General features: G+C 42.3%; 2 protein-coding genes across 2 annotated transcripts in view; one reads left to right on the forward strand and one right to left on the reverse strand.

The window, feature by feature from the left end:
* Positions 1-11,174, reverse strand: part of nyap2a (neuronal tyrosine-phosphorylated phosphoinositide-3-kinase adaptor 2a) — a 28,782-nt gene extending 17,608 nt beyond the window's left edge. The window contains exon 1 of the mRNA XM_023270697.3: positions 10,715-11,174. The gene's annotated coding sequence lies outside the window, so the exon portion shown is untranslated. The remainder of the gene's footprint in view (positions 1-10,714) is intronic.
* A 1,934-nt stretch (positions 11,175-13,108) lies between these two features.
* Positions 13,109-21,179, forward strand: LOC111568840 (sodium/potassium-transporting ATPase subunit beta-3-like). The gene is made up of 7 exons (XM_023270680.3): positions 13,109-13,657; positions 14,323-14,451; positions 15,948-16,046; positions 18,852-19,039; positions 19,202-19,252; positions 19,386-19,472; positions 19,974-21,179. The coding sequence occupies exons 1-7, from the start codon at positions 13,228-13,230 to the stop codon at positions 20,139-20,141; spliced, it is 1,152 nt and encodes a 383-aa protein (XP_023126448.1). The 5' UTR covers positions 13,109-13,227; the 3' UTR covers positions 20,142-21,179.
* The last annotated feature ends 1,946 nt before the right edge of the window (positions 21,180-23,125 follow it).

Genomic DNA, 23,125 nt, shown 5'->3' on the forward strand with positions numbered 1-23,125 from the left:
TAAAATAAATACCTGGAAATAAAAACTGAAATGTTGATCTCTGGTCTCATGTTCATCTTTTAATGTCAAACCCAAATACACTCAGTCTATAGCAGAAATAAAGGAACTGGCCTCACTGTTCACTGTTCCAATGCTTCTGGAGGGGAGCATGTGTGTGTCTGTGTGTGTGTGTGTCTGTATGTGTGTGTGTGTGTGTGTGTGTGTGTGTGTGTGTGTGTGTGTGTGTGTGTGTGTGTGTGCGTGTATATATATATATATACACACAGATAGTACAGATGCAACATAGAGGATCATGCTTAAAGAATAGAATAATATCCTGCTCAATTCAAAACATCTGGAGACATCTGAACTTACCATGTAAACAGATCAGATGTGTAGAATCGAACTAAAACACTGGATGGATTCATGATGATGGAGGAAGTGTGTGTCTGTAGGTCCTGCTCTGTTCTCAGTAATATCTCATAATCACTAATGTCCTGTATCCACACCGCTTCATATTATTTATAATAGTTTGTACAACATGTTACAGAACATGTGAACACATCAATGATAGTTCAGGTAACTAGATCATCATCATCATCATCGTCGTCGTCGTGTCTCTGAGTCAGCATTCTGTTCACATCAACATCCTTTTACTATATTTTAGAGAAATGAAAACATTTACTCATTTCATTCTCTACACATCCTACTGTAGATACTGGAAGCAGCTCTACATGCTGCTGTCTGAAACGTTACAAACACTGCTGATAAAGATGGACCTTTCTCTGTTTTATCAGGACAGACAGGTATCCCAGCATGCATTTCACCTCACCCTGCAGAGATGGAGCAGAATCTGAGCCGAAGCAGTTCTTATTCTCTACAGCTGTTGAGTGTCGGGGTAATGTGTGGTATTTAGTCTAACATGTCTGTTGTTCAGTACTGACAGTAATCTGAATGTTTTCAGGCAGTCGCCATGGTCAGGATGAAAATTAAAGCTTTCTGGTTTGTTTTCTCGGTTTGATGGCTGAGTTTTCAGTCAAGTATTGCTTTTAATTCATCTCTCGGTTCGTCTCTATCGATCCCTTCCCCCACCTCTGCGTCTCTCAGCATCCTTCTAAAAATGGAACAGGGAGTCAGCCGGTGGTAACCTAGCAACAGCAGCATCTCTCAGAGGAGCATGATGTAATTCTATCATTGGTGAGGAAGAAGAGGTTTGGTTTTAAAAGTCCCTTTAATGAAACAGAGATAAGCTCTCCACGGGCAAGTTCTAACATCTGGACCACAGAACTTAGTCCAACTCAACTCCTTTGGGTTTAGATCCTTCAGACTGGTTAGACTACTTTGTCCACTGTTCGGGTGAAACTTGCCCAGTTGAAGGAAAGATTCCAGATTCCAGAGTTTTTATTTGCCACATGCTCAGACAGTCTGCAGTGAAATGCAGTGATGGTTTCTGAATGCAGAAACAATGAGACATTTTAAAGAACAAACTGCATGTTATTATTTACATATTTCCTTTAGTCCAGTGTTCTGTGATGCAGATGAAGGTGTTTCTTTTGAGCTCAGAGCTCAGGTCTGACTACTTGAGAAAAGAAGCTCCTCCTGAGTGTGTGTTCTCCTTGATGTTCCTCAGGTTCCTGCCAGAACATAGCTTCTCAGATAGTCTATGGCTAGGTTGTGTTGGTCCTCCACGATCCTGGTCCTCCTGGTGTAGATGTCCTCCAGGATGGGGAGTGCTGTACCCATGGTTCCCTCTGCTGACCCCAGAACCTTCTGCAGGATCACTAGTCCAGTCAGTGCTGTTCCCAGTCAGAGTCTCCACCACTCCATTATAAAATGTCCTCAGGACCTTCAGAGAGACTCTGAGGCAATGAAAGTGCTGCCTGGTGGTCTGTGTTTGGACCAGACAGTTTCTCAGAGATGTTCACTCCCAGGTCCTGAAGCTGCTCATCCTCTCCACAGTGACCCATTAATCCTCAGTGTAATTCCTCTGCTGGTTTCTTCCAAAGTCCTCCATCAGCTCCTTGGTTTTGCTGACGTTCAGCAGCAGGTTGTTCTTCTGACTCCACCATGATGGACCGTCAACCTCTTCTGCATTCGTCTGATCATCATTGGTTCTGATTAGACCACGACTGTCATCAGCAGATCTCCAGTGATGTTAGAGCTGTTTGTAGCCACACAGTCATGGAAAGGAGAAGATCAGAGGGCTGAAGACTCACCTCTGGGGGCTCTGGTGTTCAGGTCTGGAGATGTGTCCGCCCAATCGGACCACCCGGGTTCTAGTGGACAGGAAATCCAGTATCCAGTCCCAGGGAGGTGCTCAGACCCAGACTGGACAGATTGGAGTAGAGTTTGGAGGTGCAGTTGTCCTGAAAGCTGAACTGAAATCAACCAACAGCATTCTCACATTGTCCCCTCTACCTGTCCAGGTGGGTGAGAGTGGAGACCACAACCTGAGAGATCAACATCAGTGGATCTGTTTGGCCGGCAAGAAAACTGAAGGATCCAGGGACTCAGGGAGCAAAGACCAGATCAGCTTCCTGATTAGTCTCAGAACACTTGATGACTTCAGAGCTGCTGGGCGGTGATCACTGAAGCTGGAGAGACATTTGTTGGTAGGGAACCAATAGCGGCTCTCTTCAGACATGTGGGGACCAGTCAGTGATCAGGGAGAGGTTGGACAGAGGAGTGACCACTGGAGCTGGTAGGTCAGGACTTCAGCATCTTCCTGAATACCATCTGGACCGGCTTCCTGGTGCTGACTCTCTTCAGTGTTCTCCTCACATCGCCCTCTGGAACAGTGACTGTGTGTTCACTTTGGCCATTAATGACCTGTTAGCCACATTGGTTAGCATGATAGCGCCAGCATTAGTGCTAGACTCTGTGCTAGCATTAGCTTCAGGTCATCAGCCTATCTGCTCTCACCATGACAGTAGTAGTCCGTGATCGTCTGCAGCTTCTGGGGTCGCGTTGTTGAAACTGTGATTCCACTTTGTTCCTGTAGCGCTACCTAGTGTCCTTCATGCTCGCCTCAGTCTGTATGACGCCGCCTTGTCTTCCTCCATGCAGCCGCTGATAAGGCCCGAGTTCTAAGCAGTGGTGTGAGTGTTCAGAGCGGTGAGGATAGATTTGTCGACCCACGACTTCTGGCTTGAAAAAATATGAACCGTTACCATGGGAACGACATCATTTACCAGCTTCGCTATGGAGCCCATAACCACTTCTGTAATATCATTCACAGCGTTAGGGTAAAGAGCAGAAGAAGAACCAGTAGCTCAGTCCTGCAGCTTAGCCTCTGATTGGTCCTTCCAGTGCCTTACCTGCCTGATCACAACACCTTTGTTACTCTACTACAGGGGGGTGATGGACAGAGGGAACCTGTCCTCAGTCTCTCCATCCCACATCTGGTCCATATTTATAAATATTTCCAGAAAGTCTTTGAGTCAGTCGGATGATTCAATTCAATTCAATTTTATTTATATAGCGCCAATTACAGGTCAAATTGTCTCAAGACGCTTTACAGAACCCATATGCCTGACAGGAAGCACCTTGTTGTCATCTTACATAGAAGGACCTCTGATCTCCAACTCTTCATGTCAGGTCTCTTTTCTTGGGAAGCAGAGACAGAACTATTAGCTGGAAACGGGAATAGGTTTGAGACACTTCAGCAGCAATCTGTGGGTCAGAACCATTGATGGTCTAGAACTGATTTAAAAGTCAGTGGAGAGAATATCACTATGTGGTGTCACTGTTCTCTGGGCTGAGACCCTCCAGGAGCATGGAAGTCCACTGCTCAGCTGCTTATCTTGGGTTGGTGATCACTAAGTCTCCTGGAAGCTTCAGGCAGGTCATTTACTTTCTCAAACAGAAAGCTGTTGTTCACAGGGTCACAGCTAGGACTTCAGATGATCAGGATTCTGATGATAATCTCACTGTTATAAATGACCCTCACCCATGTACAGCGTCTGGTTTGTGGGTGTTTGACCCTTCTGGTCTTGCAGATCCAGGTGTGTGGTGATGCTGTTCAATGGGCAGGGCTCCTCATCTGTTTGGGCAGATTTACTCACCAGGGATAAGAAGGTTCTGATGATATTTGTTCAGTTCATTTTGCAGCTTCTGAAAAATCCAACTCTTTCTACTCCCTGTTGCATACATGTTTGCAAAGCAAAATATTCAATTTCTGACAACCAGCTGACCTTCAGCCACCCAGTAGTAGATTATCTGAAGTTCCTCTACAGAGAACAGGAACCATGCATTAGGGGTGTAGGAACCTTCCCACTACAAACCTTAATCCACCCAGTAGTAGATCATCCGAAGTTCCTCTAAAGAGAACAGGAACCATGCACTAAGGGTGTAGGAACCTTCCACTATAAACCCCAATCTGTCTCGTCTGCTGAGTTCCAATATATCTCTTGCAAGAACACAACACTCACTTTTTTATGAGAAACTATTTCAGAAATTAAAGCACTTTTAAGCCATTTTCTCCCACTAGTAATAGTCAGAGATCCTGCTTTGATGCTTTTGGAGCTCAGAGAAAAGAGACTGACAAGAAGCAAAGAGCAGTAAAGAATGAAATGCACCATTTGGTCCATGATTACTTCAACCTGGTTTTTCTAACACTTTTGCCTTTTCTGAGTGTTGTTATGTGCTTTAGTGGAATGTTTTCTCTCATCTCTCAGGTCCAAACCAACCTTCAGTGCACCAACAGATGGGACAAACTTGTCAATGTTACTAAAGTAATCACTCATTTTGACAGACTTTTTGTGTTTCATTCCTTCTAAAGAACAGAGAACTGCATCTTTGAAGCTGATGTTGCTAACAGATGTCAGGAATCATGTCCTCCCTGTCACCTCACACCCGACTGTTAGAAACTACTCCCATGTTCTGTCCTTTATTATCTACAGTCTGATCTTCATCTGTTCCTCATGTTCTCTGCAGCTACCGAAGCCTTTAGTTTCTGACACTGAGTCTGTTCCAGCTTGTCCAAGTTGTAGCACTCAGAAGGTGAGTCGACCAGGGTTAGGGTTATCATTGAGGTTATCGTTAGGTCGTTAGGGTAGGGTAGGATTATTGTTAGGGTTATCATTAAGGTTATCGTTAGGTCTGCCACCTCCCGTAGAGATTCACGTGTTTCATTTTGGGATCTAGGGGTAGGGTTAGGGTAGGGTTATCCTTAGGATAGGGTTAGGATTATTGTTAGGGTTATCGTTAAGGTTATCGTTAGGTCAGCCATCCTCCATAGAGATTCACATGTTTCATTTTGGGATCTAGGAGTAGGGTTAGGGTAGGGTCATCCTTAGAGTAGGGTTAGGATTATTGTTAGGGTTATCGTTAGGTCAGCCATCCTCCGTAGAGATTCACGTGTTTCATTTTGGGATCTAGGAGTAGGGTTAGGGCAGGGTTATCCTTAGAGTAGTGTTACGATTATTGTTAGGGTTATCGTTAGGTCAGCCATCCTCCGTAGAGATGCACACGTTTCATTTTGGGATGTTTACATCAACAACTGAATTTCTTTTTAAAGTTATTGTTGGCCCTTTGTTGGTTTTATTGAACAGGTTACTAGAGAGGCAGACAGGATGCTGGATTCTACGCCACTATAACCCTGTTCATGGGTCATCCTCTCAATTTATTGAGCCATCTGGATGCCCAAAAGTTGACTTGTAAATTCACTTTCAAACTTATCAGAACTGTGGAGCACGTTCTCTAACATCTTGTCAGAATGAACAGAGGAAGACTGAACATATGATGAACAGAATAGTGGAGAACATGCCATGTAACTTCATGGTTAGCTAACCCCTACCACTGAGCTGTGTGTTACCACTCCATCCATTTAACTCCTGTTTGCCTCCATCATTAAAACTCCTATTAAGCTGCATCACTTTAACTCATAGTTTTAATTCATGTAAACTTAATGCTTTTAACTCTTCAGTTTACCTCCACAGTTCCACATGCTGGAAAAACAGCTGACAGGTAGTTGTTTCCCAACATGTCTACCACAACCAAACATTTAAAAAGTGTCATGTTAAACATCCAATATGGAGTCTGTCTTTACACAAATGATGATTTGACAGTGCAGAGGGCAGCAGTGGTTGGACTGGAGATATAGACGCTAATCCTAACCTGAACGAACCCTATGTAATCCTAATTGACTCTAACCCAAACGAAACTTAGCCCTAAGTAACCCTAACTAACCCTAACCCGAACGAACCCAATCTAATGCTAACCAACCCTATCCAACCCTAGCACAAACTAACCCAAGCTAACTCAATCTATCCCTAACCTAAACAAAATGTAAACCTAACTAACCCGAACAAAGTTCAACCTGAACTAACCCCAACCTGAATGAACCTGATCTAATGCTAACCAACCCTACCTTATCTAACCCTAACTTAACCTGAGGAAACCCTAACTAATCCTAACCCTACAAACCTGATGTAATTCTCACTAACCCTAACCCTAACCAACTCTAATCCAAACTAACCCTAACGAACCTGAACCCTAACTAACCTGAACCCCAGCTAACCCTAACTAACCTGAACCCTAGCTAACCTGAACCCTAACTAACCCTAGCTAACCCTAACTAACTGTGTACTTTCTCAATCATCCAGGTCATGGTTATCCAAAGTTGTTTAAATCAATCCAACTGGACTTTAAGAAAATTCCTTGAAGACATTTCACCTCTCATCCAAGAGGCTTCTTCAGTTCTGGTGGTGGTTGATGTTGCCTCAGCTTATAACCTCTGTGAGGTGTGGTCAGTGCTATTCACATTCCGACAACCATTGGCAAGGCCCATCTGGCTCCTCAACGATGGTCGCTGGGAGCCAGGGAGTGACAAAGGAGGTCGTTGAAATGCAAGTTTCACCGAGCCCTCGTATGCTAATGGTGGTCGTTAGCATGAGCCAATTCACATGAGTCATTCTGCTGAGTAGCTCTTTTGGGGAGTTTTGAAAGGACCTGATTGTAAATTGGCGAAAGATGATGTCGCAGACCACCCCCGCCCCCGTTCAGAGATGGCTTCTCCACTTTGACATGGATGGCTTCTTTCACACCTCTCTCAAACCATCTGTTCTCCCTGTCCAAAATCTGAACATAAATGAACATATGGCCTCCCCAAAATTCATAAAGAAGGAGCCCCCCTCAGACCTATAGTCACCAGCATTAACTCCGTCACCTACAACATCGCCAAACATGTAGCCACCATCTTGGCCCCGCTGGTGGGGAAGAATCCCCACCATGTGCAGAACTCCTTGGACTTTGTGGAAAAGGTGAGAGGACTGAGACCGGATACAGATGAGACCATGGTATCCTATGATGTCACCTCCCTATTCACATGTGTTCCTACAATGGAGGCTCTGGAAACAGTGAGACAGCTGCTTTTAGAAGGCAACACCCTCAGCGACAGAACAAACCTCAACCCAGACCAGATTTGCCAACTTTTGGACTTCTGCTTGAACACCACCTATTTCCAGTACAGAGGGAGCTTCTATAGGCAGAAACATGGATGTGCCATGGGCTGACCAGTATCTCCTATTGTGGCCAATCTGTACATGGAAGAAGTGGAACACAGGGCCCTGACCTCGTTTAACGGAGCAACACCGAGCCACTGGTTCTGATACGTGGACGACACATGGGTCAAGATCAGAATACATGAGGTGCAAACTTTCACCGAACACATCAACTCTGTAGACAGCAACATCAAGTTCACCAGAGAGGATGTAAAAGACAACAGTTTGCCCTTTTTGGATTGTGAGGTCCACATAGAAGAGGACAGAAGTCTGAGTGTTGGGGTATACAGGAAACCAACACACACGGACCAGTACCTGCTTTTTGACTCTCACCGTCCACTGGAGCACAAGCTAGGGGTCATCAGGACCCTGAAACACAGGGCTGACAAGTTACCCACCAGTACCCAAGGCCAGGAAAAAGAACACAAACACCTGAAAGGGGCACTGAAAACTTGTGGATATCCAGATTGGATCTTTGTGAAGGCTCACACAAGATCCAGAAAGGAGAACAACCCAGTGAGGACTGAAGAAAAGAACAGGCGAAACAACATAGTGATCCCGTATGTGTCTGGACTGTCTGAAAAACTGAGGAGGATCTTCAACAAACACCAGATCCCTGTCTTTTTTAAGCCAAATAACACCCTCAGACAAAGACTGGTCCACCCAAAAGACCCCACACCACACAGTCAGAAGAGCAACCTGGTGTATGCAGTTAAATGCAGCGAGGAATGCTCAGATCTCTACATAGGGGAAACCAAATAGCCACTTAACAAGCGTATGGCTCAACACAGAAGAGCCAGTTCATCAGGACAGGATTCGGTGGTCTTCCTTCACCTCAAGGAAGAGGGACACTCATTTCAGGACACCAATGTTCAGATTTTGGACAGGGAGGACAGATGGTTTGAGAGAGGTGTGAAAGAAGCCATCCATGTCAAAGTGGAGAAACAGTCTCTGAACAAGGGGGGTGGTCTGCGACATCATCTTTCGCCGATTTACAGTCAGGTCCTTTTGAAACTCCCCAAAAGAACTACTCAGCAGAATGACTCATGTAAAGTGGCTCATACTAATGACCACCATTAGCATACGAGGGCTCGGTGAAACTCGCATGTCAACGACCCCCCTTTGTCACTCCCTGGCTCCAAACGACCATCGTTGAGGAGCCAGATGGGCCTTGGCAATGGTTGTCAGAATGTGAATAGCACTGACCACACCTCACAGAGGTTATAAGCTGAGGCAACATCAACCACCACCAGAACTGAAGAAGCCTCTTGGATGAGAGGTGAAACGTCTTCAACGAACTTTCTTAAAGTCCAGTTGGATTGATTTAAACAACTTTGGATAACCCTAACTAACCTGAACCCTAACTAACCTTAACTAACCTGAAACCTATATAACCTGAACCCTAACTAACCCTAACTAACCTGAACCCTAACTAACCCTAACTAACCTGAAACCTAACTAACCCGAACCCTAACTAACCCTAGCCTGAGCACTGCAGCATGTATGACACAAAGCAAACAAGCAGAATAAATAAGGAAAGGAAACAAGGAGATTAAATAAGGACATTAAATAAGGAAAGGAAGCAACGAGATTAAACAAGGAGATTAAATAAGTAAAGGAAACAAGGAGATTAAATAAGGAAAGGAAACAAGGAGATGAGACAAGGAGATTAAATAAGGAACAGAAACAAGGAGATGAAATAAGGAAAGGAAACAAGATGATGAAACAAGCAGATTAAATAAGGAAAGGAAACAAGGAGATGAAACAAGGAGATTAAATAAGGAACAGAAACAAGGAGATGAAATAAGGAAAGGAAACAAGATGATGAAACAAGGAGATTAAATAAGGAAAGGAAACAAGGAGATTAAATATGAAAAGGAAACAAGGAGATTAAACAAGGAGATTAAACAAGAAGATTCAATAAGGAAAGGAAACAAGGAGATTAAACAAGTAAAGGAAACAAGGAGATGAAACAAGGAGATTAAACAAGGAGATGAATTAAGGAAAGGAAACAAGGAGATTAAACAAGGAGATTAAATAAGGAAAGGGAACAAAGAGATGAACAAGGAGATTAAATAAGGAAAGGAAACAAGGGGATTAAATAAGGAACAGAAACAAGGAGATGAAATAAGGAAACAAGATGATGAAACAAAGAGATTAAACAAGGAGATGAAATAAGGAAAGGAAACATGGAGATTAAGAAAAGGAAACAAGGAGATTAAACAAGGAGATTAAACAAGTAGATTAAATAAAGAAAGGAAACAAGGAGATTAAATAAGGAAAGAAAACAAGATTAAATAAGAAAACAAGGAGATTAAACAAGGAGATTAAATAAGGAAAGGAAACAAGGAGATGAAACAAGGAGATTAAATGAGGAGATTAAATAAGGAAAGGAAACAAGGAGATGAAATAAGGAAAGGAAACAAGGAGATTAAATAAAGAGATTAAATAAGGAAAGGAAACAAGGAGAGGAAACAAGGAAAAGAACAAGGAGATCAAATAAGGAGAGGAAACAAGGAGATTAAATAAGGAGAGGAAACAAGGAGATTAAATAAGGAAAGGAAACAAGGAGATTAAATAAGGAGAAGGAACAAGGAGATTAAATAAAGAGATTAAATAAGGAAAGGAAACAAGGAGAGGAAACAAGGGAAGAAAACAAGGAGATGAAACAAGGAGAGGAAATGAGGAGATTAAATAAGTAAAGGAAAGAAGGAGATGAAGACACCTTTCTTCTCTGTGACATGGCGTTTCTGTGATTCTTCTGAGACTAAAACTGGAATCCTCTCATAAATCCGTATCAGATACATTTTTTTGCAGCTCAGATAAAAACGAACTCTCCAAATCTAAAAGTGAGAATCAAACCATTCTGTCTGAATCTAAAATATACAGGAAAAGATCAGGTTGTTTCTGTGACTGTAACTCAGTGGAAGTGGGAAAATATCAATAAATATTTGATCATGTTGGACAGGAGCCACTGGAGCCCCTCCCTGGATGGAAACACTTCAGGTGTGTTTACCTTTCTACCAGACATCTCCTTAAAGTAGAGCCGGATGGATCTAAACAACTTCTGTTGGACTCTAGAACTTTGTTCTCTGATCCCAGGCAGCAGCCATGTTGAGGGATTCTACCAGGATTTGATTTAAACAAACTTTATTGACACTGTTAGCGAGCACAGTGACAGCACGACGACCAACAGAAAGAAACGGTGTGAAGCTGGATGAGAGGAGGCTTACCTGAGGATCAGTGAGGACTCAAACTCCCTCCATGTCTCCTTCAGTGTCTCCTTCAGTGTTTCCTTCAGTGTCTCCTTCAGTGTTTTCTTCAGTGTCTCCTTCAGTGTTTCCTTGCCTCCCTATTTCAGTCCTTCCTCTGCAGAGATGAAGCGATGAATCGTCTGGTCGTCCTCACAGATCTCTGCAGCTCAGAGGAAACGACATCTCTGAGATATTCGTTTCTGGCGATGTTAATCCACATCCACCCTCCAGTGCCTCCTTCCTTGCTTCCTTCCTGCCGTCCTGTCTTCCTTTCCTCTTTCCCTCCGTCCTCATGTCATGAATCCTCACTGCTGGAAGAACCACGGCTCACACACTCACACAATCTCTCACTCATCCACCCTTCAGCCGCGCACACACACATCCCCGACGACGGTCACCAGGAGAAGCAGGAGGCTGAAACCACGGCAACCTGACAGCATCCTCGGCTGGAGGCTCCTCCCCCTGCTGACGGAGGAGAGAGAGCTTCCTGCTTAGTGCAGCACGTCGGTTCTCCACAGAACCCAGATTGTTCTCCACCAACTGGACTAAAACATGAGAACCTGGGTTCCATACAAGCAGCAAGAAATCAGTCTGACAACAGCAGAACATGAAGCTGCAGTTATTCTCCTCACTCTGCCTTTTATTTTTAGATGAATGATGTTCTGTTGTAGATACTGTCATCAACCTGAATATTATATTATATTATATTATATTATATTATATTATATTATATTATATTATATTATATTATATTATATTATATTATATTATATTATATTATATTATATTATATTATATTATATTATCCTACTATAATGAAAGGTGTCCTGCAGTAGGTACCGTTAGTAATCTTGCTTCTATGCATCCTGAACACGGCTGCTGTCTGCAGGATTTATTTTATCAGAGATGATCATACATAATCCTACTTGATCATACATGATCATACATGATCATAAATGGTCATACATGTATTTTCTCTCATGTGTTCCAGGATGAGTCTCATGTTAATGAAGCTGAACAGAGACAGAAGGCAGCATGTTCCTGTCTGGGAAATGTTGTGTAGATGTGTGATGTCACACGTCATCTGATGATGTCACATGGCCATTGACTACAGTGACATCATGCTATTCACTTTGACAGATTTACTGTGCGACAGAACAAAGAAGGTTTCATGAAAGTTGTGTCTGAAGTATCTGCTGTCTCCATTCAGCTCCAGAGAACCCAGCAGAATCTTGTAGAACCTTAGAGAACCCTGGTGAACCCTGTAGACCACCCTAGAACCTCACAGAACCAGCAGTCTTTGTTTTCTCTCCTTCTCTCCCTGATCTCTCCTCTCCTCTTCCTCATGTTTCCTAACCCTATCCCTCTCTATAGTCCATCCATCCATCATCCATCCATTCATCCATCCATCCATCCATCCATCCATCCATCCATCCATCCATCCATCCATCCATCCATTCATCCATCCATCCATCCATCATCATCCTTCCATCCATCCATCCATCTATCCATCATTCATCCATCCATCCATCCATCCATCCATCCATCCATCTTCCTCTCCTTCTCTCCTCTTCTTCCTCACGTTTCTGTTTCCCTCCATGTGAGCGTGACATCATCATGACATCGTCCTGCTCTTGTCCAGTGGCTAGCTGCTGCTGTGGTCATGTGACAGGCTGTCAGCTCTGGTGTGATTATATAATTTCAGATTCAGTTTGATGTGAAATAATTTCAGAGCAGCTGTTACCTTTTGTTCACAAAGATTCACATTATATGTGACAGAAAACTGTAAAGATCTACAGATGGAAACCTGGGCACCACCGACCGTTATATTATATTATATTATGTTATATTATTATATTATTGTATTGTATTTTTATATTATATTATATTATACTATATTATGCTATCTTATATTGTATTATGTTATATTATTCTATTATTATGTTATTATATTATTATCCTCCTATAAAGAATAGAATGATCTCAGTGCAGCTCTTCAGCTCTTCTCTCCATCATTATATTATATTATGTTACAGTATATTATTTTGTTATATTTTATGTTATACTGTATTCTTATAGTCTTATATTATTATATTATACTATCTTACATTGTATTACATTGTATTACGTTATATTATATTATATTATATTATATTATATTATATTATATTATATTATATTATATTATATTATATTATATTATATTATATTATATTATTATTATATTATTATCCTCTTATAAAGAACAGAATGATCTCAGTGCAGCTCTTCAGCTCTTCCCTCCATCAGCCCCTCACCCCGGGTCTCCGTGCTGCGCATGCGTCTCGTTCTGCAGCAGTCCGTGTATGTGGGCAAGTGTGTGCGTGTGTATGTGTGTGCGTGTGTGTACACGCGCAGCCAGAGAGCGCGCTCCGCTGACAAACACACAGATCGGTTTAACTCAGTTGTTGGCGCTCAGCGGTGATTAGCCCGGTTCGACCAGAAACATCAGCATGTCGTCCCAGGACCAGAACCAGGACCAGAAGCAGGACCAGGACCAGGACCAGAAGCAGGACCAGAAGCAGGACCAGGACCAGGACCAGGACCAGGACCAGAAGCAGGACCAGGACCAGGACCAGGACCAGGACCAGGATCAGGACCAGAAGCAGCAGCAGAACCAGAAGCAGAACCAGGAGCCGAGACATGAGAAGGATGCAGCGAAGGAGGAGGTGAAGGAGGAGGTGAAGGAGGAGAAGACCGAGGAGAAAAATGAGAACACGGAGGAGAAGAAAGGGGAGAAAACGGCGGAAAAAACGGAGGAGAAGGAGCAGAAGAAGGAGAGCAAGAGGGAGGAGAAGAAGGAGGAGAAGAAAGGCTCCTGGAAGGATTTCATCTACAACCCGAGGACCGGAGAGTTCCTGGGCCGAACCGCCAGCAGCTGGGGTAAGAACCAGGATCAGAACCAAACCAGCGGTCCGGAGCCGCATCCGGAGGAGGGATCGGGCCCGACTCGGTGCCGCTCGGCTCGGCTCGGCACTCAGCGGGCCGCTTCACCTGCTGCTGGACAACAAAACCGAACCGGGCCGAACTCTACATTTGTATACTATGATGTAGTACAATGTACTGCAGTATATGTGGTATTACAGCGTGTATTTATACACAGTGAAGTACTATAACATACTGCAGTATATGTGGTATTACAGCACGCATAGTTTTGCAGTTTTCTTAGATAGTGTGATGTGTTTATGTAGTATTTCTTAGATAGAGTGATGTGTTTATGTTGTATTTCTTAGATAGAGTAATGTGTTTAGGTAGTATTTCTTAGATAGAGTCATGTGTTTAGGTAGTATTTCTTAGAGTAATGTGTTTAGGTAGTATTTCTTAGATAGAGTAATGTGTTTATGTGTTATTTCTTAGAGTGATGTGTTTATGTAGTATTTCTTAGATAGAGTGATGTGTTTATGTAGTATTTCTTAGAGTAATGTGTTTAGGTAGTATTTCTTAGATAGAGTAATGTGTTTAGGTAGTATTTCTTAAATAGAGTAATGTGTTTAGGTAGTACTCGTTTCCACTGCTGTGTTTAAATAACGTCTGATTGCTTCCTTCAGGTCTCATCCTCCTGTTCTACCTCGTGTTCTACGGCTTTCTAGCAGGAATGTTTTCTCTCACCATGTGGGTGATGTTACAGACTCTAGATGAAAATGTTCCCCGTCATCAGGACCGAGTCTCTAGTCCAGGTGAGGTTTCTTCTGCACTCTTTAAAGGTCAGCACCTGGGAAAAGAACCTTCTGTCTGTTGAAGTTCTGGCATTAAAATCAGTTCTTTGGGTTTTCAGTCAGACTCGGCAATCTTCATATTCTATGTAACACGAATACAACTCTGTCACTGAAAGTCATTCTAAATGTTACCCTTTCAGTATTTGTATTATTTCTAAATAGAACTGCAGAGATAAGTAATCAGAACCAGATAATTTAAAAACACAAAATTTAAAATTCAGCCCCAAACTAGAATCTCAGAGAACTAAACCCAGTCCAGCTTTGATTCCAGTCAGTCTAACTGATGAACATGGTTCTAAAATGAGCTGAGAACAGCAGAACGTTCTCAGTTGTGGACCAATGGATTGGGCCTATCTATGTTTGCATCATGGCTCCACATGGAAAAGAACTGAACAGAGGAAGAGAAAAATGTGACTGAGAGACTTGACAAAGATGGAAAAAGATCCAGGAAGATCAGTGAGCAACTAAAAACCAGTGAAGCACAGAGTCAGCAGGAATCAGGAGGTCTAGAAGGAGTCATAGTACCACTAATCAGGAGGTCTAGGAGTCATAGTACCACTAATCAGGAGGTCTGGCAGTCATAGTACCACTAATTGGGAGGTCTAGAAGGAGTCATAGTACCACTAATCAGGAGGTCTAGAATGAGTCATAGTACCACTAATCAGGAGGTCTAGAAGGAGTCATAGTACCACTAATCAGGAGGTATAGGAGTCATAGTACCACTAATCAGGAGGTCTAGAAGGAGTCATAGTACCACTAATCGGGAGGTCTAGAAGGAGTCATAGTACCACTAATCAGGAGGTCTAGAAGGAGTCATAGTACCACTAATCAGGAGGTATAGGAGTCATAGTACCACTAATCAGGAGGTCTAGAAGGAGTCATAGTACCACTAATCGGGAGGTCTAGAAGGAGTCATAGTACCACTAATCAGGAGGTCTAGAAGGAGTCATAGTACCACTAATCAGGAGGTCTAGGAGTCATAGTACCACTAATCAGGAGGTCTAGAATGAGTCATAGTACCACTAATCAGGAGGTCTAGAAGGAGTCATAGTACCACTAATCAGGAGGTCTAGAAGGAGTCATAGTACCACTAATCAGGAGGTACAGAAGGAGTCATAGTACCACTAATCAGGAGGTATAGGAGTCATAGTACCACTAATCAAGGAGGTATAGGAGTCATAGTACCACTAATCAAGGAATCTAGCAGGAGTCATACTATGTTGCTGGCCAAATGGTAAATAAAGGTTCTGTAATCGAGCTGCATAATCATCATCATCATCATCATAATCATCATCATCATCATTACAACAAAAAGCCTTTCCTTCCAAACCACCACTGGCATATTATTTATAGCATGGTGGTTGCTGTGACAACAGTGACATCATATAATTTATTTCCCGGTTCCATTGTTCTCCTTCCAGTGTCTGATGATTGATTATAGATTTCTTTTCTTACAGGTTTAGTGGTTCGTCCTCATGCACTGGAAATCTCCTACAACCGCACAGACCCAACAAACTACAATCAGTACACCCAACAGCTGCACGAACTGCTGCAGTGTGAGTACAACGTGCACAACATGCACATGGACACGTCAAGGCATGGTTCAGTGAAGGAAGGAAGGTCCTGTCTGCCACTTTATTACACTGTAGTTTAAACACTTCAACTAAATAAAAGGAGACAAAACACATGAATGGATTAGTTTAGAAACACCAGTAGATTAATGGATGACTTTAGAAACACCAGTAGATGAATGGATTAGTTTAGAAACACCAGTAGATGAATGGATTAGTTTAGAAACACCAGTAGATGAATGGATGACTTTAGAAACACCAGTAGATGAATGGATAACTTTAGAAACACCAGTAGATGAATGGATTAGTTTAAAAACACCAGTAGATGAATGGATTAGTTTAAAAACACCAGTAGATGAATGGATTAGTTTAGAAACACCAGTAGATGAATTGATTAGTTTAGAAACACCAGTTCCGCAGCACTTCTCACCGTTCAGAGGTGAGAAGTGCTGTATTTTCCAGATGTACCATCCAGATGTTTGTGGGCTGATTGAATTATCTTTATCTACCTTCAGCTTTGTACATCAGAGACAGAGAGCATTCCCTGTTTTAGTATGTGTGTGCAAGGTAAGGTATTAATTCTGAGAGGAATGAAGGCTGTCCTTCAACCTCTGTTACATATACGCTGTATATATATATATATATATATATATATATATATATATATATATATATATATATATATATATATATATATATATATATATACAGCATATATATGTGTATATATATATATATGTGTGTGTGTGTGTATATATATATATATGTGTGTGCATATATATTAGGGCTGGGGCCTTAACGCGTTAATTTCGATTAATTAAAGACATCGAAAATAACGCGTTAAAAAATTATAGCGTTATTACTTGCACCCTCCTCAGTTCCCTCATTTCTGGCACACCGGTAACTCTGATGAACACTCCAGCCCAGTAGGTGGCGGTAATGAACCTAAAGTCTGTTTGTAGCCATGAAGAAGAAGCACAGGAAGTACTGAATGAAGTCAGGCACTGGTGAACAGTGAAGGAAGACGAGATTGAGCTTGCTGAGCAGAAATTTTCCTTTAAAAAATCTTCCCGATGGCAGCTTGGATAAAAGCCTGGTTGTGTGTAAATTGTACAACAAAGAGTTTTCTGATCACTGCATCACTTCAAGCCGACGGTATCACCTCAATGTAAAACATGTTGCTCTTAGCACCAGAGGTAACGTTAGCTATGAGTCATGCTAACGGCTAACGGTGGAGCCATCCCATATTAGACCACTTTTCTAGACAGTTTCTAGACTTTTCTAGACAGTGCTTGAGTTTACAGAAAGTCTTAAAATCGCTATAATTGCACTTAGATTTGTGGTAATCTGTGAAAGTAGCAGACAGATGAAAAATGCAGATAAATAGAAATGAAACATTTTTGTGGTTTACTCCGTGGAGGCTCTGCCTCCTTGGAGGAGGAATAACCTAAACAACAAAAATATCTCTTTTAATAACTTAATTATAAAATTTTTGTATAAAAAGAACCATCAAAATGACACCATTTATCAGACGCAAAAAAGATGAAAACAGGATGAATCTCTGGATTTTCAACTTTCTGAAGCTCCTTGAACTACTTATGCTGATTTTATGTGCCATACAGGGGAAAAAACAACTAAATTCAGGCTTAAAGTCATCAAAATTACTTTTTTCTATATGTCCCATTTTCCTTTTTTTAACCCTTTGATGCGTAGACCACATCAGGAGACACCCATTTTCCATTGGATTTGGGTCACTTTTGACCCAGGTTATGCATCAAAGGGTTAAATAAATTTTAAATTATAAATACGTATATGTCTATTCATTATTTCAACCGTCAACCACAATTTTATTTGAATTGAAAAACTTCACTTATTGTGTCAGATATTGCTATTTGACAAAACTGCAATTACTTGCGATTAATTAATTACAAAGCCTGTAATTAATTAGATAAATTTTTTTGATCCCGTCCCACCACTAATTTTATATATATATATATATATATATATATATATATATATATAAAAATAAAAGCTCCATTCTCTTTAACAGTTCATCCCACGTGTACAGTCTAGAGAAACTGATAAAAGAACACTAATTTAAATCAGTGTGTATGATGGAATGGAACAACTAGAAAAGCCCTCAGAGAGCTCAGTCCTCCTCCAAGGCTGCTCATTCCCCCACATGTCAGAAATGTAGCATTTATTTCTTAGTTATTGATGATCAGGAATCACAGTTAATATAGATGTACCCACAAACTAAATGACCTTGCTCTGAGCACAGGAGTGTGTTCTGAATGTGTACGTTATGTACGGATACCGGATCACGTGACCTAAATATTGATGGGATTCAGAAACACCCCCACAATTTAATCAGTTGTTCCTTGTATCATTTCTAACGGATAAGTCCACAGCGGTGGATTTGTAGTAGGATCACAATCAGCTGATGTAGTGTTCACTGGTTGTCACGGTAACAGTGACGCTGTGCCACTATCTGGCAATGATACAGAAATCTAACTAATCCGTGGATCCAGACTTTAAGCCGCATCACTGCCAGAATCTAATCACTTGGTCCTTGTGTCATTTCTGACCTTCAATGAAAATTTGATCCAAATCCGTTGGTCTGTTTTTGAGTAGTGTTGGTAACGGCAGATGGACAGATGGACAGACGGACAGACAGACCAACGCTGATCGTCACATACCTCCACCATGTCTGTATCAGAGTAATAACCCAGCAGCTCTCCTCTGATGGTGCTCAGATTGCTCCCAATTGTTCTTCCTGTGTTTCCTCAGATTACAACGACAGCATCCAGGAGCAGAATGACTTGTGTCTGGTTGGTGAATACACTGAACAGGATCACGAGCCTGTAAAGAAAGTCTGTCAGTTTAAACGCAGTATGTTGCGTCAGTGCTCCGGTCTGCCCGACGGCAGCTTCGGGTTCGAAGAGGGGAAACCCTGCATCATTATCAAGATGAATCGGGTCAGTAGAACCCTTAATGAAACCTCAAAGAACACGTTTGGCTTTGTTCTGTCTGCTCATGCTTTTACGGTATTCTCAGCTGTTGCTATGGTTACCCTGCAGGTAAACATACCTGAGACTCTTTTTCACAATGCATAAATAATAACAGCGGTGTGTTTGCAGGTGATTGGCCTGAAGCCAGAGGGAGATCCCTTCATCAACTGTACTGCCAAGGTAGCTCACCTGAAGCTCTGAGGAAAACACACATCCTCATATAGCAGTTAGCATGTGAGCGTGTTATTAGATGGTCTAAGTATCTGTTGTATTATTCTAATAACCACATCTAAAACCGTCTGCTCTCTGGTAGAGAGATACTCCTCTACAGATGCAGTACTTCCCTCCTGAAGGCCGTCTGGATAAAATGTTTTTTCCCTACTATGGGAAGAAGGCTCATGTGAGTAAATCCTGTCTGTCAGTTTGTTATTATGATGCATTTAAATGGAACAAGCTTGAAATGTACAGATCGTTTCTTTTTTAATCAGTAAATACAGAGAAAAGAGGAAACAATAAGTAACCCTTGAGACAGTAAATCCTCTATAAGGCGTGACGTCCTGCACCATACATGTGCAGTAAATGTGGCTGCTGCAGTAGATGTTCGGACTTCGTAACTTTTAGAGAATCATGAGACTAAACACCATCAGATTAAAGGAGTGCATCTCTCTGTCCACACCGGACTGAATTTGTCCAAAGAACACAGTGCTAGAAATAAACACAACACTGGGAGTGACCCATACATCAGGTTAGAAGTGGCCCTAACCCTAATTAATATACATATTAATTATGGATGTCATCATGTTATGTTTGTGTGTGAATGCTGGTGTTTGCTGTGATTGTGTTATTTTGAGTCATGTCTGTCAGAGTTCTTCTCATTTCCTGGACGTGTCTCTGCTTCCAGCCGGACTACGTCCAGCCGCTGGTGGCCGTCAAGCTGCTGCTGAGGAAAGAGGACTACAATGTGGAGCAGACGGTGGAGTGTAAAGTTGAGGGTTCCAACCTGCGTAACAGCGACGATCGGGACAAGTATCTGGGTCGCGTCACTTTCCGGGTCCGAGTGTCCGAGTAACCTGATGGACCGGTTGCCATGGACACCACAGACTGGTTGGAAATAAGCTCCAGTTTAGGACATTTTTTAACACAGACTTGATCTGATTCTGCTCTTCTGAATCCGGTTCTTCCTGCTTAGATTCTGATGAGGGAAACAAACCTGGAGCTCACTCAGTCCTGGTTCGCAGCTCGTCCACTCTAAGTGGAGGTTTACTTCAGGTTTGAACCCTTGTAGAAACTAAACAGGAAGTGTAGGGGGCGCTGTTCAGACAGGCAGAGCAGATCAGGTCTGTGGTGGAAGCATGTGAGCCAGCGGCATAATGTGTTGATTTTAAACCTCCGTATGTTAGTGATGTAATAAAATACTTTATGATTCCAGCAGCACAACAAACTAAAGTTTACATGTGATGATCATTGTTGAGTTTACATCCAGGTGGTCAGTAATCAGATTACTCTGCCTCTCCCCAGCAGCATCAAAGCACAGGAACTGCCTTCTAACCTCTGAAAAATAGATTTCTAGGTTCATATTCAGCAGTAGAGGACTGAATTTATCAAAACTTTTGCAGAGTGTTTTTATCCAGATTCAAACAAAAAACAGTCCAGGTGTGGGAGTGGGACGATGTTCTAGAAGTTTTATTACTGACCGTAAACATTCTGTTTTATTTTGTCATTGATTGTTGTGATTTATGGAAAAAGAAAAATATAATGTGTTGGTAAACAATGCTCTGCTGTTTCCTGTCTCTTCTCCAGATAGTCCAGAAAATATTCCTGTAAATAAAACGAGTATGACACTGCCCTCACCTGCATCTGTCAGAAAAGGAAAGAAGTTCATCTGTTTTATCATCTGTCATGAAACTTTCAGTCAGATTTATTAGATATACTTTATAAATAGGACTTCTTCTGTGCATTTCCAACCACTTGTACAGTTTTCTAAATGTGAATGTGTGTGACTGTAGTGAATCGTGTTGTGTTGAACCAGAGGACATCTCACTGCTGTGGAAATGTGCTGTGAAGTCTTTGTTTCTATCCTGAATGAAAGAACCTCCTCTAAAACAAACTAAGCTATCTTTCATCATTATGTCTGTCTGCCTGAGGGCCACAACAGGAACCACATCCATGCAAATAAAACATAATGCTCCAATAATGAGGATAGATAAACTTTATTGTCTGTCCCAAATGGTGACAGAAATTCTTCTTTGACAGTCTCCAACAATAAAAAGAACACATATAAACACACTGAAAACACAAGCTCACAAAGTAGATGTCTAAAAGAAATGTTAAAAAGAAACAGCAGCTGATAAAAATAAATATGTAGTGCTCAGTGTCTTATTTCATTTTGTTCAGGGTGCTTATTGCAGTGGGAATAAAGGATTTTTTTAGATGTTTTTGCAGACCACTGGGACTTTGTAACATCTGCCTGATGATGGCAGTAACTGGAAGGAGTGATGGAAGGGGTGAGAGGAGTCCTCTGGGATCAGGGAGGCTTTCCTGATGACACAGTGGTTAAACAGTTCAGAGATATAAGTTTGTGGTGAACCAATGATTTTGCTGGCCTCATTGACAATATGGGAGAGTTTAGGCTTTAGTGGAGAGGGAGCGGTACCAGGATGAAATGTTGAACATGAGGATGGATTCAATGAGTGAGGTATAAACCAGGGTTAAAATGCTTCTGCTGACATTAAAAGTATTCAGTTTCCTCAGCAGGTGAAGGTGCTGCTGTGCTTTTTTATAAACTGAATCAGCCTGATTCCCAAACGACAAGCTGGCGACGATCTCTGTTCCCAGATACTTAAAAACTTCAACCTGCTCCACAGACTGATCCTGGATATTGAGGGGTATAAAAAGAGGCGTCACAGATTTAGCTCTGTCCCCACAGCACAATTCCTTTGTTTTTGAGATGTTCAGCTCAAGCGAGTTCTTATGAAAAGCTTGGACCAGGTTGTTGACTGTCTGCTGGTAACAGGTCAGAGCAGCGCTGTCCAGCAGGTGAGCCGGCAGGTGAGCCGGCAGGTGAGCCTCCAGGTGTCATCAGCATATTTAAAAAGAGTCATTCCTTCACTGGTACAGGAAATGCTGTTGGTGTACACAGAGAAGAGAATGGGGGATAAAAACAACCTTTAAAATCAACTTGCTGGACATAAAACCATTGAAAAACACCTGCTGTGGCCTGTCATGTAAAAACTCTGAATCCATAAGATGAGTGTGGGGTGAACCTGAAGCTGTGAGAGGTGGTGCAGTGGGTGTCTGTGTGGACAGTATTAAAAGCAGGGTAGAAGTCCATGAATAAAATCCTGGTGTGGGGGTGTGCAGAGTCCAGCTGTTTGGTGACAGTGTCTAAAAGTGAGAGGCTTGCATCCTCTACTCCATGTTTTGCCTTATAGGTGAATTGAAGGGGTCCAGTTTGTGTGTCAGCATATCTGACAGGTAGTTCCCTACCACTCGTTCCATGCACTTACACAACACAGAGGTCAGGCCACTGGTCTGTAGTCCTTCAGCTCTTTAGAGTGAGTTTTTTTGGGAATGGGGATGATGATAGATTCCTTCCACAGATTAGGGACACACCTGGAGTCCAAAAGGAGCTGGAAGAGTCTGGTGAGGCCTCCACCTAGCTGAGTGCAGCAGTCTCTGAGCACCTGCCTTTGAGCCTGTCAGGTCCAGAGGCCTTGTGAAGGTTGATCTGCTCAGGATGGAGGTCACCAGCTGCTCGTCGATGGTGAGGGCTTCTTCTTGGGGAGAGATGGAGGGTGGGCAGGTCCAGGTGATGGATGTGCTGCTGCTGTTAAACTGAGTGAAGAAGGTGTTGAGCCGATCTGTAAAGGAGGTGGGGTCTGGACAGTTAACCACTGCAGGTTTTGGAGCTCTGTCCAGGGGTTAGGGGTAGGGTCTCAGCGATCATCCACTAGGAGGCACAGTCCTCAGACACAGGGAGTGTGACATCATCAGTCCCATTAACACCCACAGTTTAAACAGCTTTAGTTCAACTCCTCCGTTAGTCTCTGTCAT

This window comes from Amphiprion ocellaris, chromosome 7 (genome assembly GCF_022539595.1).
Source record: "Amphiprion ocellaris isolate individual 3 ecotype Okinawa chromosome 7, ASM2253959v1, whole genome shotgun sequence".
NCBI lineage: Eukaryota > Metazoa > Chordata > Actinopteri > Pomacentridae > Amphiprion > Amphiprion ocellaris.